At 41.9% G+C, this 17222-nt stretch overlaps 1 protein-coding gene across 2 annotated transcripts; it reads left to right on the forward strand.

Annotated features, from left to right (window-relative positions):
- The first annotated feature begins 1286 nt into the window (after positions 1 to 1286).
- On the forward strand, positions 1287 to 14803 carry LOC311143183 (organic cation/carnitine transporter 2-like). Of its 2 annotated transcripts, none has more exons than XM_084178966.1 (10): positions 1287 to 2175; positions 8786 to 8889; positions 9165 to 9319; positions 9439 to 9610; positions 9862 to 9988; positions 10266 to 10363; positions 11414 to 11628; positions 12117 to 12299; positions 12451 to 12586; positions 12750 to 14803. In XM_084178966.1, exons 1-10 carry the CDS (start codon positions 1783 to 1785, stop codon positions 12838 to 12840), a joined length of 1674 nt encoding a protein of 557 aa, XP_084035092.1. In that variant the 5' UTR covers positions 1287 to 1782; the 3' UTR covers positions 12841 to 14803. The 2 variants fall into 2 exon arrangements, with proteins under 2 accessions (XP_084035092.1, XP_084035093.1); XM_084178967.1 differs by having other exon boundaries at positions 12117 to 12262; positions 12750 to 12835.
- The last annotated feature ends 2419 nt before the right edge of the window (positions 14804 to 17222 follow it).

Raw genomic sequence — 17222 nt, forward strand, 5'->3', positions numbered from 1 at the left:
AATAATGAGTAGACAGTACATAGACTGACTGACTGAATCTGTGAAATATAGTTTCCCCTTTTAAGTAGGGTGATAATTGGCAAAGTGGGACACTTTCTGAAAATGTGCTTTCCGGATCATCTTACAGAATTATCCCATTGTCTTAACCCTCAACATGATACCGTTCTAGATAGCTTAAGAACTATACTACACTATACAAAGAAATACAAATAACTCGTGTTTGTGTGTGTCCTCAGATCAGGAGTGCAGAGGCCTGGTTCGGGCGCGTCTTCAGCCGCTGGGAAACACCTCTTCTCTGTTTCCCCTCCCCTGCATCCCCTCCCTCGCTTTTCTCCTGTTATCTGCCTAATGCCTCTCTCTTGTGTCTGCACCTCATAGTTCCCCTAGGAAACCTGTAAGGGAGAGGGAAATAGAGAGACAGGAGAGGTTATAATCTTAGGGAGAGTTCTAAGGGGCAATTATTTAAATGAACACCATGCAAGAGGCTACAGAGAATTGGTGTATGTGTCCTGTCCTCACGGAGTTGGTTCTCTCTTCCAGCAGTCTGGTTGGATCACAAGGAAGCTATGGTGTACCATGTTAATCACACTGTATTATTGATATACTAGTGTCACACATGACAAAATGTTTACCATCCATTTTTACTGTGGTAAAATTTAATTATGTTACCTCAAAATTGACTGTAATATACAGTAAACTAGATTTTTTCTAATATTGTGCTTTGCAATGTTAATGAAATGGATAAGTGCTCTACTAGTGTCACACATGACAACATGTTTACCATCCATTTTTACTGTGTTAAAATTGAATTAGGTTCCCTAACAGTTCACTGTAATATACAGTAAACCAGTGTTTTTCCAATCTTGGAGCTAGCATAATATGGGAATGTTATGTTTTGTAATGTTAATGACAATGGATTATTGATCTGTTAGTGGCACACACAGCTCACTCAAATCATGCTGTGAAGCTGTGTGTGTGTGTGTGTGTGTGTGTGTGTGTGTGTGTGTGTGTGTGTGTGTGTCTGTGTTTGCTTAACAGCACCCCCGTTAGGCTACTGCCTCAATCTACCCGTGATATCAAAGTAATTTTTGGTTAGGCACGAAAATGAAATAAACGATTTGGTATTATTTTGATTATGGAACATTGAATAAGTGTGCTTCAAACTGTTTGCTTGGAATGATTTGTAGCTATCGTCTCTATTTGTGCAGTGTTCATGAGAGTGCTTCTGACTTTTTTTCCCAACCAGAAAACACTCGATACCGTAAAGTGTTGTGTATTCGCGCACAAACATTCACGAGTGCGAATGTCGGCTCACTTGACTGTATTCTCGCTGTGGGAAGGTCTCGGCCAGCTAGGTACAGTAATAAAACTCAAATTCGGCTATATTAAACAATCTATTTTACATCTTGGCGCAGCTTACACTGCTAAAAATTGGTCATTCTAGTTGAGGAAGTTTTTAGATACAGGCCAGGTTGGTTTAAGGTTGGGTGTTTTGGTCCCAGTCTGAAAGTGTCTGAGGGAGTGCCAGTCAGTCAGTCACACAGATATGGACAGTTAGCCGATGCTAGAGGCTGTAAATCATTAGTGTGATGGGGTTATGTAGACAAATGTCAGAGCAGAGAATGAAAAGAGTGCTCCCTGGCTGCCATAGACTCCTCATTACTATCTTAGAGATCAGTTAAGGTGTGGTGAGGAAGCCAGGCAGGAGTTAAAGGTTACAGGTTACAGGTGCAGCTTTACTCTGCTACAACACCCAGCCATAAGAGGAGGCCTTGGGGTAGCATGAGAGGCTATGAGGATACCACAGCCTTCCTGGGGGAGTGGGGACACTTTCAACAGACTGTCTTCTTTCTGCTCTGTGCCAGCACCATTCCGAATGGATTCAGCGCCTTCTCCGTGATCTTTCTGGGGGACAGCCCCCCGCACCACTGTTTTATCCCAGACTCGGGCAACCTGAGCCAGGCATGGAGGAATGCCATCATTCCCATAGAGGTGGTGAATGGACAGCAGGAGGAGAGTAAGTGCAGCAGATACAGGCTGGATGTGGTCAGAAACCTGTCTGCTCTGGGCTACATCCCCGGCCTGGACGTCAACCTCACTGGAGTGGAGCAGGAGCGCTGTGTGGATGGATGGAGCTACAGCAAAGATATATACCAGTCCACCATAGTCACTGAGGTGAGTGTACACACATTCTATCTCTACAAGCTGCTCCCGAAAATGCCCAGGGCAGTTGGGGGCCGATTCTGACCCGAGTTAAGCGTGCTTAAATGGAACGTAATTCCCATTTTATGCTCTTTTCTCTCTATGCTATTCTGACCATGAACATAAAGGGATACTTTGGGATTTTGGCAATAAGGCCCTTTATCTACTTCCCCAGAGTCAGATGAACTCGTGGATACAATTGTTATGTCTCTGCGTGCAGTTTGAAGGAAGTAACAAGCCCCCTGCCTGTACGTCCCACAGAAACCACTTTTTTTTCTTTCTCGTAACACTTTCTCTGGTTGCCACTACTCTTGCTTAACTAAAACTGCTTTATTTTAACAAACACAACGCAATGGTAAATCTAAGTGCAGGCGGTAGCGCTATAGGTTCAGGGGTGTGTCAGATTTTTTTTCTTCCATTTTCACTATCACAATTATTGGCGCACTTGCTGACATTCGTGCGAAAGGGCTGGGATTTGATGAATAAACAAGTTGTGGGTTTGTCGAGGCTTGGCCCCTCACTGGCCAATCAGAACGTGCTCCATGGCGAAATATGTGGTTGCTTCAGGTTGTGTATTTACGGTCTTTTATGTATTGCCTTGGAATCAAATCCAATTCCAATGTTAGTCCGTTATAGTTTGTTAAATGGCTTACAGAAACAAAATAACAAAATGTAGACCTATCCCATCTTTGCTAAATACACTATAAATACAAAAGTATGTGGACACCCCTTCAATTTAGTGGATTACACTATTTCAGCCACACCCGTTGCTGACAGGTGTATAAAATCGAGCACACAGCCATGCAATCTCCATAGACATACATTGGCAGTAGAATGGCCTTACTGAAGAGCTCAGTGACTTTCAACGTGGTACCTTCATAGAATGCACCTTTCCAACAAGTCAGTTCGTCAATTTTCTGCCCTACTAGAGCTGCCCCGGTCAACTGTAAGTGCTGTTGTTGTGAAGTGGAAACGTCTAGGAGCAACAGCGGCTCAGCTGCGAAGTGGTAGGCCACACAAGCTCACAGAACGTGACCGCCGAGTGCTGAGTTCCAAACTGCCTCTGGAAGCAATGTCAGCACAAAAACTGTTCGTCGGGAGCTTCATGAAATGGGTTTCCATGGCCGAATAGCCGCACACAAGCCTAAGATCACCATGCACAAAGCCAAGTGTCGGCTGGAGTGGTGTAAAGTTCGCCGCCATTGGACTCTGGAGCAGTGGAAATGCGTTCACTGGAGTGATGAATCCCGCTTCACCATCAGGCAGTCCGACGGACAAATCTGGGTTTGGTGGATGCCAGGAGAACGCTACCTGCCCCAATGCATAGTGCCAACTGTAAAGTTTGGTGAAGGAGGAATAATGGTCTGGGGCTGTTTTTCATGGTTCGGGCTAGGCCCCTTAGTTCCAGTGAAGGGACATTTCAATGCCACAGCATACAATGACATTCTAGACAATTCTGTGCTTCCAACTTTGTGGCAACAGTTTGGGGAAGGCCCTTTCCTGTTTCAGCATGACAATGCCAGAAGAGTGGAGGCTGTTATAGCAGCAAAGGGGGGACCAACTCCATATGAATGATTGTGAAATGAGATGTTTGACGAGCAGGTGTCCACATACCTTTGGTAATGTAGTGTAGGTTAACTTGAACCCATTTGCAGTCCATATTGTTCTAAGTAATTGCATGGCTTCAATAGCATTCACACTGATATAGGGGCTATGCTTACTGTAAATTGCATTATGGCTGAACATGGACATGCTAAACATTGTCAATAAGCATATTACACTGCACAATATTAAAACAATGCAGACTATGGAGGGTTTTACACACATCCAAAATGGGACCTGCATGGCTAAAATAATGTGGGCCTGCCTACAATGCATAGATAAAAAGGGAATGTCAGCTCACTGTTTTATTCTCAAACTTGATATTTTAATAAAGCTTTGGTGATTAAGATTTATTTCCAAGCGGTCTTGCCAAACCCTTTATCGACAGTCTTGAATACTTTGCGACTGCATTGAGCAGACAAAAAAAAGCCTTAGTTGAGAGGAGGGGAGGCTATGCTTTGTTAACCAGCTGTTGCTAAAAACTGGGTTTAAAATGGTGCAGTTCGAGGATATTTAGGAGTTGATAAATAAATATAGTAGGAATGGAAAGCTGGGATCCCCTCTTAACAAAGGCCATTAAAACTGCAGTTTTCTCTGTGACAGCAATCATTTTTGTCCATTGACTGCTTGTCAGAATACGTTTCCCTCCCTATGGCACTCATAACTTGAATGCGCCTCGAGAATAATTTATCTCGCATAGAACACACAACAACAACCCGACTAGTTAAATACAGTGGCTTGCAAAAGTATTCACCCCCCTTGGTATTTTTCCTATTTTGTTGCCTTACAACCTGGAATTAAAATGGATTTTGGGGGGGTTTGTATCATTTGATTTACACAACATGCCTACCACTTTGAAGATGCTAAATAATTTTTTTTGTGAAACAAACAGGAAATAAGACAGAAAAACAGAACTTGAGCGTGCATAACTATTCACCCCCCCCCCCCCCCCCTAGTATGTCTCTATAAGCTTGGCACATCTAGCCACTGGGATTTTTGCCCATTCTTCAAGGCAAAACTGCTCCAGCTCCTTCAAGTTGGATGGGTTCCGCTGGTGTACAGCAATCTTTAAGTCATACCACAGATTCTCAATTGGATTGAGGTCTGGGCTTTGACTAGGCCATTCCAAGACATTTAAATGTTTCCTCTTAAACCACTCAAGTGTTGCTTTAGCAGTATGCTTAGGGTCATTGTCCTGCTGGAAGGTGAACCTCTGTCCCAGTCTCAAATCTCTGGAAGACTGAAACAGGTTTCCCTCAAGAATTTCCCTGTATTTAGCGCCATCCATCATTCCTTCAATTCTGACCAGTTTCCCAGTGCCTGCCGATAAAAAAAACATCCCCACAGCATGATGCTGCCACCACCATGCTTCACTGTGGGGATGGTGTTCTCGGGGTGATGAGAGGTGTTGGGTTTGCGCCAGACATAGCATTTTCCTTGATGGCTAAAAAGCTCAATTTTAGTCTCATCTGACCAGAGTACATTCTTCCATATGTTTGGGGAGTCTCCCACATGCCTTTTGGCGAACACCAAACGTGTTTGCTTATTTTTTTCTTTAAGCAATGGTTCCTTTCTGGCCACTCTTCCGTAAAGCCTAGCTCTCTGGAGTGTACAGCTTAAATTGGTCCTATGGACAGATACTCCAATCTCCGCTGTGGAGCTTTGCAGCTCCTTCAGGGTTATCTTTGGTCTCGTTGTTGCCTCTCTGATTTACATTTTAGTCATTTAGCAGACGCTCTTATCCAGAGAGACTTACAGTTAGTGAATGCATACATGTTTTTTTATTTTTATTTTTCATACTGGCCCCCTGTGGGAAACGAACCCACATCTCTGCCGGCCAAACCCTCCCCTACCTTGGACGACGCTGGACCAATTGTGCGCCGCCCATGTGTCTCCCGGTCGCGGCCAGCTGCGACAGAGCCTGGACTCGAACCAGGATCTCAAGTAGCACAGCTAGCACTGCGATGTAGTGCCTTAGACACTGCGCCACTGATTAATGCCCTCCTTGCCTGGTCTGTGAGTTTTGGTGGGCGGCCCTCTCTTGGCAGGTTTATTGTGGTGCCATATTCTTTCAGTCTTTTAATAATGGATTTAATGGTGCTCCGAGGGATGTTCAAAGTTTGAGATATTTTTTTATAACCCAACCCTGATCTGTACTTCTCCACAACTTTGTCCCTGACCTGTATGGAGAGCACCTTGGTCATCATGGTGCCGCATGCTTGGTGGTGCCCCTTGCTTGGTGGTGCCCCTTGCTTGGTGGTGTTGCAGACTCTGGGGCCTTTCAGAACAGGTGTATATATGCTGGGATCATGTGACAGATCATGTGACACTTAGATTGCACACAGGTGGACTTTATTTTACTAATTATGTGACTTGTGAAGGTAATTGGTTGCACCATATCTTATTTAGATATGCAAAGGAGGTGAATACATATGCACGCACCACTTTTCCGTTATTAATTTTTTCGAATTTTTTGAAACAAGTTATTTTTATCATTTTACTTCACCAATTTGGACTATTTTGTGTATGTCCATTACATGAAATCCAAATAAAAATCCATTTAAATTACAGGTTGTAATGCAACAAAGTCGGAAAAACAGCAAGGGGGGTGAATACTTTTGCAAGGCACTGTAGATAAACTATTCTACTACGGCGTAGTCCGATCTTTCTATTCACTACTCGTTTTGTTTTCAGAGGAGAAGTATATGTGGAATGTTCTAGCATCTTCTAAGTGCACCTCAGCAGAAATAATTGTTCATGTTCCATATTTTTTGGGCGTGGCGCCAATGATTTTGCCGTGGCGCAGCGCCACATATAAATGACTGCAGCGGAAACAATGCACAAGCGCAATTGCTAACTAGCCTTAGCGCAATGTCTGGAAGTCTGTGGGTATCTGCTACCCTAGTTAGCATTGGCTCACGAAACTACCTCTAATTTCCTTCATACTGGACACAGAGACATAAAAATGGTATCCATGAGTTCATCAGACTCTGGGGAGATATACCTTTAAGCATGAGAATAGCAAATGAGTAATCCATTTGGATAAGGGAATTGTAAAAATACAGTGCATTCGGAAAGTATTCAGACCCCTTGACTTTTACCACATTTTGGTATGTTACAGCCTTATTCTAAAATTGATTAAATTGTTTTTTTCGTCATCAATCTACACACAATACCCCATAATGACAAAGCAAAAACACGTTTTTTAGACATTTTTGCAATTTGATTAACATTTTAAAAAAGTATTCAGACCCTTTACTCAGTACTTTGTTGAAGCACCTTTGGCAGTGATTACAGCCTTGAGTCTTCTGGGGTATGACGCTACAAGCTTGGCACACCTGTATTTGGGGAGTTTCTCCCATGCTTCTCTGCAGATCCTCTCAAGCTCTGTCAGGTTGGATGGGGAGCATTGCTGCACAGCTATTTTCAGGTCTCTCCAGAGATGTTAGATCGGGTTCAAGTCCGGGCTCTGGCTGGGCCACTCAAGGACATTCAGAGACTTGTCCCAAAGATGGGAAAATGCTTACAAGAAAGAAATGGATGAAGAAAGTTTGCGATTTCCATTGTTACTTGTAATGTTAAAAAGGGACGAAAAAGACAATCCCATTTTTCTAAATTAGCTATCAAGGCTACTCACCGTACTATAGGCTACAGATTTGAGTAATCCACTAGAATAGTTATTTCTATGTTTAGCTAAGTTTAGTTTAATAATTCAACCATTTTCAAAAACAAGCACACATAAAACTTGAAAAAGCCATACATGTTGTTGAGTAGGCCGAAATCTTAGTTTAATCTAATTATTCATCTAACAATACAAATCCTTATTATTTTGTAAGGTATTTTTACGTTGCAATAAAGTTGACTAAACTAGAAGCTCATCTTTTGTTTGTAGGTATTTTCACTTGGTAATGAGTAAAAAGTAATTATATAGAAATTGCTATAGGTCCTGTGTAACAACTAGCAACAACCTTGTATTTATGCAGATATTACAGATATGTACTCTGTTGTGTATTAGTGTGTTTATTTTCTCACTTGGATGGCGCTTTCAGAAGCTGACGATTAGATTGTCAGAATGGGTAACATACTTTGTAGGTACACAATAATTACAAGTAAGTACACCTCAAGATACACTTCATTTTAACTAGTGAAATCCTGTGTAACAACTAGTAATTACAATGTACCTGTGCAGATATTACATGTACTCTGTGGTGTACTTGAGGGTTTATCCTCTCACTTGGATGGTAACAAGGTTCAGGTTGCCATATTGGGTAATGTACACATTAACTCTAAGTTATTTTTTTATTATAATCTGGGATGACACCCGTATGGTAGACCCCAGTCAATGAGGTTGACCTACTGTATATCTGATCAGTTTTTGTAAACTCAACTAAGTTAACCCAGATAGTACACTTTTTGGGGACAAGTGCTAGCAACAACATTGAGTGGAGATTTTGAAGAGTGCACATTCACAGGCAGGTAATTAAAGCCTATTGAGCTTCCAACCTTTGTGAATTCCTAAGTGGGAATCGGCCCCTAAGATTATATGGGGATGTATCAAAGCTCTGCTCGAGTTACTGATTGATATACAATAGATGATGCTTTAAAAGATCAGGATGACCTCAGGTAAATGAGTGACTTTACTACTCTAGTATCTCATTCTACTCACAGAATGATTGGCTATGTTCAAAACCATGTGACCATCACATCAGCGTGAGGTGTGAAGAGGTTCCTCAACAGACCAAAGTCAGTTAGGTCACATGACACAGAGAAATACAAGCCTGAGTAACAACACCTAGACAGACAACTAAAATAAAGTTGTCTAAGGCCCCCCCCCCCCCCTCCCCCATTCCATAGAAGCCTTGTCTAAGGGGAATTTTCTGTTGTATGTTAACGCACTGAAGTCTGCACAATTGACTGTTCGCCAAATATGTATAACATCAATATTTTTTCTCACTATTCCCTGAATGCTGTTGTGTTTCAGTTTGACTTAGTGTGCAATGACAAATGGAAGCAGCCATTCACTTCCTCTGTGTACTTCCTTGGGGTGCTGTGTGGCTCATTCTTCTCTGGACAGCTCTCTGACCGGTACTGAACCTCATGATGATCACTAAACAGTAAGGACGTATCCCAAATGGCACCCTTTTACCTTTATAGTGCACTAGTTCATAGTACACTATAAAGGAATAAAGTGTGATGGGGTGCAGCCTAAACTTTGTTGATTGTATGGATGGACTAGACCTATTTGCAGCTTCATAAAATCCTCCTCAATAAAATCTTTGGAATATTAACTTGATTTAAATATAATTTGACTGAAGAATGTCCCCTCTCTTCTGATCTCTAAATCCCTTGTGTGTTTGTAGGTTTGGGCGAAAGCCTGTCCTTTTTGTGACCATGGCAGTCCAGACACTCTTTACCTTTGTTCAAGTCTTTTCTCAGTCCTGGGAAATGTTCTCAGTCCTCTTCTTCATTGTGGGACTGGGGCAAATATCCAACTATGTGGCAGCGTTCGTATTGGGTAAGTCATGCAAATCACAGGTTTAAGTGACACCATTCTTACAATCTTGGGTGAAATATAGTAAAACGGTAATAAAGCCTCAAGTCTGTATGTCTTTGTTTATTTATTGCTTTATTCAGGTACAGAAATCTTGACGGGCACTGTGCGTGTCCTGTACGTTACCCTGGGGGTGTGTCTGTTCTTTGCCTTTGGCTACATGATGCTGCCCCTCATGGCATTCTTCATCCGAGACTGGAGGTCGCTCCTTCTAATTATGTCTGTACCTGGCCTGGTATACATCCCCCTCTGGTGGTAGGTTGTGGGTAACACACCTCAGACATCAACCAAAGGTCACAAACAGTCACAAAATGCATAGACATTTTTACATGAGAAATAAACTGTACATGAGAAAATGCTTCTGATGTAGGCTATACCATGATCCTTCCTCAGTCTTGGTTTATTTTAATCATGTGTATGAAACCTAGGGTATTGTTTTGAATATTGTAGTATTAGATTTAGTGTATCTTAATGTGACATTTACTTTAAAATTAATTGTGCAACAGGTTCATCCCAGAGTCTCCCAGATGGCTGCTCTCTCAGGGAAGAGTGCAGGAGGCTGAGGCCATACTAAGAGACGCTGCCAGGAGGAACAGAGTCACAGCACCAGAGGTCATCTTTGAGGAGTCAGAGGTACAGTGAGGGAAAAAAGTATTTGATCCCCTGCTGATTTTGTACGTTTGCCCACTGACAAAGACATGATCAGTCTATAATTTTAATGGTAGGTTTATTTTAACAGTGAGAGACAGAATAACTACAAAAAAATCCAGAAAAACGCATGTCAAAAATGTTAATAATTTATTTGCATTTTAATGAGGGAAATATTTGAAAAGGTATGCAGTCTGACTGAGTTAACAGAATTCATTTCGGCAACCCAGATTAGATGTGCTACTAACACTGTGTTTTACAGGGTGAAGAGAAACCTAAACCAGAGGAACGTCACAGTCCTCTGGACCTCCTGAGGACCAGCAACATTCGTAACATCACCATCATATTGTCTCTAGTGTGGTGAGCAACCATGACAGTCCACACTGGGACACTCCCGCAGTCTACTCTTTTTAACCTTATCTCGTGATCATGGCATGCCATTCAGGCATACTGTATCTCCCATTGATGTGAGGCATTATTTACAGGAAAGTTGGAGTTAGGATCCGCTTCTAATTGACTGGCCTATTGCCATGAACTTCAGTCTGTGAATATCTTTGACCACAGCCATATTAGGCCCCCATGGTTACGGTAACATGATGTAATAGTAGAAGCTGTTCTTGGTTTCTCACAGTCATAGACTGAATTGTACAGCAATTTACAATGATAGTAACATGATTGTAACATTATGTATTTATTTTTACACAACCAGCTCATCCCATGACAGATGTTTGACAACAGGGGGGTTGCACGTGGAAGTGCATATATTGAGAGACATTACATTTACGTCATTTAGCAGACGCTCTTATCCAGAGCGACTTACAGTTAGGCATTACATATATTTTTTTATACTGCCCCCCCATGGGAATCGAACCCATAACCCTGGCGTTGCAAACGCCATGCTCTATCAACTGAGCTACATCCCTGCCGGCCATTCCCTCCCCTACCCTGGGCCAATTGTGCGCCGCCCATGAGTCTCCCGGTCGCAGCCGGCTGCGACAGAGCCTGGATTCGAACCAGGATCTCTAGTGGCACAGTTAGCACTGCGATGCAGTGCCTTAGACCACTGCGCCACTCAGAGACAACTTGTATAGCTCACTTAACTAAACAGGTCAATGTTTAACAAGGTTAACAGATAGTAGGAATGTTAATGCATCCACAGTTCAAAAGATCAGGTTGAAGGGGCAGGGGCGACTAAGAAACAAAATAATGTTATCCAAAAAGTTGTGCAAAACCTGGTTAACGAAGCAACCTTGACCATACCACCTCACTCTGCCTCTCCACTGTCCATACTGTGTAACGTAGACCTACAGTGTCTTTACCTGGCTGTCGTCACCTATTGTGGGAAGTCTCACTTCAGATGGCTGATATTTGCATTGTTTACGTGTTTCATACTTTCAATGTGCTATCCAGGTTCACTCTGAGTATGGGCTACTTCGCCATATCCCTGAACACATCCCGTCTCCATGGAGACCCCTATGTGAACTGTTTCATCTCTGCTGCCATCGAGGTGCCTGCTTACATCATCAGCTGGCTGTTATTGCGCTACCTACCCAGGAGGATGTCTGCCTCCTCTAGCATGCTGCTAGGAGGGGGAGCGCTCTACTTCATCCAGCTAGTACCACCAAGTAAGACTGTGTACCAAATTGCACACTATTTCCCCATTGGGCTCTGGTCCAAAGGAGTGCCCTCTAAAGGGAATAGGGTGCCATTTGAGACGCATCCAGAAACTAGACTGACTGGCAGTTCTTGGTCCCACAATACAGTATCATAACCATGAAAAAGATCACCAATAGTGCACAAATAGGCACACATTTTTGTCATTTAGCAGACACTCTTATCCAGAGCGATTAGGGTTATGTGCCTTGCTCAAGGGCACATCAACAGTTTTTTCACCTAGTCAGCTCGGGGATTAGAACCAGCAACCTTTTGGTTACTGGCACAATGCTCTTAACCACTAAGCTACCTGCCAGGAGGAACAGAGTCACACCACCAGAGGTCATCTTTGAGGAGTCAGAGGTGGGGGGAAAAAGTATTTGATCCCCTGCTGATTTTGCACACAAAAGAAGATTATGAGACTTTGATTAACAATACCATATGTATCTCTCTGGCCCAGGTCTACCTAGCCTATCCATAGCCCTGGAGATGTTCGGTAAATTTGGCATGGCCACTGGTACTGCACTGATGTATGCCTACACTGGAGAGCTGTATCCCACAGTGATCAGGAACACTGCATTAGGCTCCTGTGCCATGATCTCTCGGGTAGGCAGTATCATCGCTCCCTACATCATGACCTTGAGTGAGTGGTTAGTTCAAATGCAACAATTGACCACACCAGTGGTGCTTAAAAGAGCCACATTCATATTCAGCTTTTCTGGCTATATATTATGTCAAGTCCCTTGCAATGTTTGAAATACATTAATAATTGTGTTCTCTCTCTCTCTCTGAAGGTACCTGTTATAAGTATTTGCCATACATTTTACTGGGGAGTTGTCTTGTGCTGTCAGCTATGGCCATTCCCTTTTTACCAGAGAGCTTTGGCCATCCTCTACCAGAGACCATTCAGCAGATGCACAAACGAGAGTGGTGAGCAATACGCATCACCTCATACTGGAGTTTAGTTTATTGGTCTTTCAGCATTATTACAGGTTATTTATGAAACAGTTGCAATTGAAAACACTGAATGACTTAGCTAATGTTAATGATGAGAGAAAACAATTATTTAATAGTTTGTTAATCTTTCCTACAGGCTAAAGTGCCCATGCATCTCTGAAGAGGATAAGAGAACACCTGAACAGCCCAATGGTACAACCAAAATCCTACTGGAGATTGGGTTGTGATTTACTTTATAACTGCTTTGAACATACACTAAAAGTATGTGGACACCGTTTCAAATGAGTGGGTTTGGCTATTTCAGCCACACCCGTTGCTGACAGGTGTATACAATTGAGCACACAGCCATGCAATCTCCATAGACAAACATTGGCAGTAGAATGGCCCGTACTGAAGAGCTCAATGACTTTCAACGTGGCACCGTCATAGGATGCCACCTTTCCAACAAGTCAGTTCGTCAAATTTCTGCCCTGCTAGAGCTGCCCCAGTCAACTGTAAGTGCTGTTATTGTGAAGTGGAAACGTCTAGGAGCAACAATGGCCTAGCCGCGATGTGGTAGGCTACACAAACTCACAGAATGGGCAACACTACCGAGTTCCAAACTGCCTCTGGAAGCAACGTCAGCACAATAATTGTTCGTCGGGAGCTTCATGAAATGGGTTTCCATGGCCAAGCAGCTGCACACAAGCCTAAGATCACCATGCACAATGCCACTTGTCGGCTTGAGTGGTGTAAAGCTCGCCGCCATTGGACTCTGGAGCAGTGGAAACGCATTTTCTGGAGTGATGAATCACGCTTCACCATCTGGCAGTCCGACAGATTAATCTGGGTTTGGGGGATGCCAGGAGATTACCTACCCCAATGCATAGTGCCAACTGTAAAGTTTGGTGGAGGAGGAATAATGGTCTAGGGCTGTTTTTCATGGTTCGGGCTAGGCCCCTTAGTTCCAGGGAAGGGAAATCTTAACGCTACAGCATAAAGTGACATTCTAGACGATTCTGTGCTTCCAACTTTGTGGCAACAGTTTGTGTAAGGCCCTTTACTGTTTCAGCATGATATATAACCCCGTGCACAAAGCGAGGTCCATACAGAAATGTTTTGTTGAGATCGGTGTGGAAGAATTTGACTGGCCTGCACAGAGTCCTGACCTCAACCCCATCAAACACCTTTGAGATGAATTGGACTGCCGAATGCGAGCCAGGCCTAATTGCCCAACATCAGTGCCCGACCTCACTAATGCTCTTGTGGCTGAATGGAAGCAAGTCCCCGCAGCAATGTTCCAACATCTAGTGGAAAGCCTTCCCAGAAGAGTGGAGGCTGTTATAGCAGTAAAGGGGGGACCAACTCCCTATTAAAGCCGATGATTTTGGAATGAGATGTTCAGGTAATAATAAATAATAATAATAGTGTCCACATACTTTCATTTGGTGTTTTGTCCAGTGTAAATATATAAATTTTTTTCTTACATTTTGTATTGCATTGATCATGCCATAGATTGTATAAGACAAGTGTTTAATGTTGGCATTCATATGAATACATTTGAAGTCGGAAGTTTACATACACTTAGGTTGGAGTCATTAAAACTCGTTTTTCAACCACTCCACAAATTTCTTTTTAACAAACTATAGTTTTGGCAAGTCGGTTAGGACATCTACTTTGTGCATGACACAAGTAATTTTTCCAACAATTGTTTACAGACAGATTATTTCACTTATAATTCACTGTATCACAATTTTAGTGGGTCAGAAGTTTACATACACTAAGTTGACTGTGCCTTTAAACAGCTTGGAAAATTCCAGAAAAGAATGTCATGGCTTTAGAAGATTCTGATAGGCTAATTGACATAATTTGAGTAAATTGGAGGTGTACCTGTGGATGTATTTCAAGGCCTACCTTCAAATGTAGTGCCTCTTCGCTTGACATCATGAGAAAATCAAAAGAAATCAGCCAAGATCTCAGAAACAAAATTCTAGACCTCCACAAGTCTGGTTCATCCTTGGGAGCAATTTCCAAATGCCTGAAGGTACCACGTTCATCTGTACAAACAATAGTACGCAAGTATAAACACCATGGGACCACGCAGCCATCATACCGCTCCGGAAGGAGATGCGTTCTGTCTCCTAGAGATGAACGTACTTTGGTGCGAAAAGTGCAAATCAATCCCAGAACAACAGCAAAGGACCTTGTGAAGATGCTGGAGGAAACAGGTACAAAAGTATCTATATCCACAGTAAAACGAGTCCTATATCGACATAACCTGAAAGGCCGCTCAGCAAGGAAGAAGCCACTGCTCCAAAACCGCCATAAAAAAGCCAGACTACGGTTTGCAACTGCACATGGGGACAAAGATCGTACTTTTTGGAGAAATGTCCTCTGGTCTGATGAAACAAAAATAGAACTGTTTGGCCATAAAGACATCGTTATGTTTGGAGGAAAAAGGGGGTCGCTTGCAAGCCGAAGAACACCATCCCAACCGTGAAGCACGGGGGTGGCAGCATCATGCTGTGGGGATGCTTTGCTGCAGGAGGGACTGATGCACTTCACAAAATAGATGGCATCATGAGGAAGGAAAATTATGTGGATATATTGAAGCAACATCTCAAGACATCAGTCAGGAAGTTAAAGCTTGGTCGCAAATGAGTCTTCCAACTGGACAATGACCCCAAGCATACTTCCAAAGTTTTGGCAAAATGGCTTAAGGACAACAAAGTCAAGGTATTGGAGTGGCCATCACAAAGCCTTGACCTCAATCCTATAGAAAATGTGTGGGCAGAACTGAAAAAGTGTGTGCGAGCAAGGAGCCCTACAAACCTGACTCAGTTACACCAGCTCTGTCTGGAGGAATGGGCCAAAATTCACCCAACTTATTGTGGGAAGCTTGTGGAAGACTACCCGAAACGTTTGACCCAAGTTAAACAATTTAAAGTCAATGCTACCAAATACTAATTGAGTGCATGTAAACTTTTGACCCACTGGGAATGTGATGAAAGAAATAAAAGCTGAAATAAATCATTCTCTCTACTATTATTCTGACATTTCACATTCTTAAAATAAAGTGGTAATCGTAACTGACCTAAGACATGGAATATTTACTAGGATTAAATGTCAGGAATTGTGAAAAACTGAGTTTAAATGTATTTGGCTAAGGTGTATGTAAACTTCCGACTTCAACTATACCTTCATAGCGTGTTAATAGAAAAGATTTGACACTTTGCTTGACCTAGATGAAGGCAAAAGACTCATTTTAAATTAAATGTATGACGTCTTTCGAGGAGATGCTTTGATACCAAGAGCCTGCCAATGCAATGTTGACTTTGTTATTTGGTTATCAAGAAGCCAACAAAACACTCCTCACTACTCCTCATTAAGTGTTCTTCTCAATACTTTTGCAGTCACTATAATTCCAGTTTCAGACACTTATACCAATTTTATAAAAAATTCAATGTGAGAACACAAACTCTGTTCAAACTCTAATATATACAGTGCCTTCAAAAAGTATTCACACCCCTTGACTTTTTCAAAATGTTGTTGTGTTACAGCCTGAATTTAAAATTAATTAAATTGAGATTTGTTTGACACTGGCCTACACACAATACCCCATAATGTCAAAGTGGAATTATGTTTTTAGAATTTTTTTACAAATTAATAAAAATGAAAAGCTGAAATGTCTGGAGTCAATAAGTATTCAACCCCTTCGTTATGGCAAGCCTAAATACATTTAGGAGTAATCATTTGCTTAACAGGTCACATAATACGTTTGCATGGACTCGCTCTGTGTGCAATAGTGTTTAACATGATTTTTGAATGACTACCTCATCTCTGTACCCCACACATACAATTATCTGTAAGGTCTCTCAGTCGAGCAGTGAATTTCAAACACAGAGTCAACCACAAAGACCAGGGAGGTTTTCCATTGCCTCGCAAAGAATGGTACCTATTGGTAGAATAAAAAAAAAGCAGACATTGAATATCCCTTTGATGTTGAAGTTATGAATTACACTTTGGATAGTGTATCAATACACCAAGTCACTATACACACAGTGTTTGCAAACCTGGTCAAGACCTACAGGAAACGTATGATCTCTGTAATTGCAACAAAGGTTTCTGTACCAAATATTAAGTTCTGCTTTGCTGATGTATCAAATACTTATGTCATGCAATAAAATGCAAATTAATTACTTAAAAATCATACAATGTGATTTTCTGGATTTTTGTTTTAGATTCCGTCTCTCACAGTTGAAGTGTACCTATGATAAAAATTACAGACCTCTACATGCTTTGTAAGTAGGAAAACCTGCAAAATCGGCAGTGTATCAAATACTTGTTCTCCCCACTGTGTATATATATATATTATAAATATCTTTGTAAAAGTTTATTTGCTGTCTTTATGTTGATAAAAGTTTTACAAAAAGCTGTGAAAAGGCTCATCTCTGCATTTTACTATGAATTAATTATTTTGTTAGGATATTCATTGTTGTCCTCTAGCTCTGTGAGATACAAAATCCTAGCAAGAGTCAATATATAAAAATAAAACGTGCAGTTATAAAATCAGTGAGTACCAGCAAAGGAAGTACAATATATGCTAAACAATACTGATATCAAAATCGCT

The sequence above is a fragment of the Coregonus lavaretus genome (assembly GCF_964263955.1).
Source record: "Coregonus lavaretus genome assembly, chromosome: 15".
Lineage (NCBI taxonomy): Eukaryota > Metazoa > Chordata > Actinopteri > Salmoniformes > Salmonidae > Coregonus > Coregonus lavaretus.

Bases quoted from the DNA above. Each gene is read 5' to 3' on its own strand.
- LOC311143183 (XM_084178966.1), top strand. From the start codon at position 1,783: ATGAGAGGCTATGAGGATACCACAGCCTTCCTGGGGGAGTGGGGACAC. The intron at 9,989-10,265 runs GTACAGTGAGGG...TGTGTTTTACAG, and splicing joins TCATCTTTGAGGAGTCAGAG to GGTGAAGAGAAACCTAAACC. The intron at 10,364-11,413 runs GTGAGCAACCAT...TGTGCTATCCAG, and splicing joins ATCATATTGTCTCTAGTGTG to GTTCACTCTGAGTATGGGCT.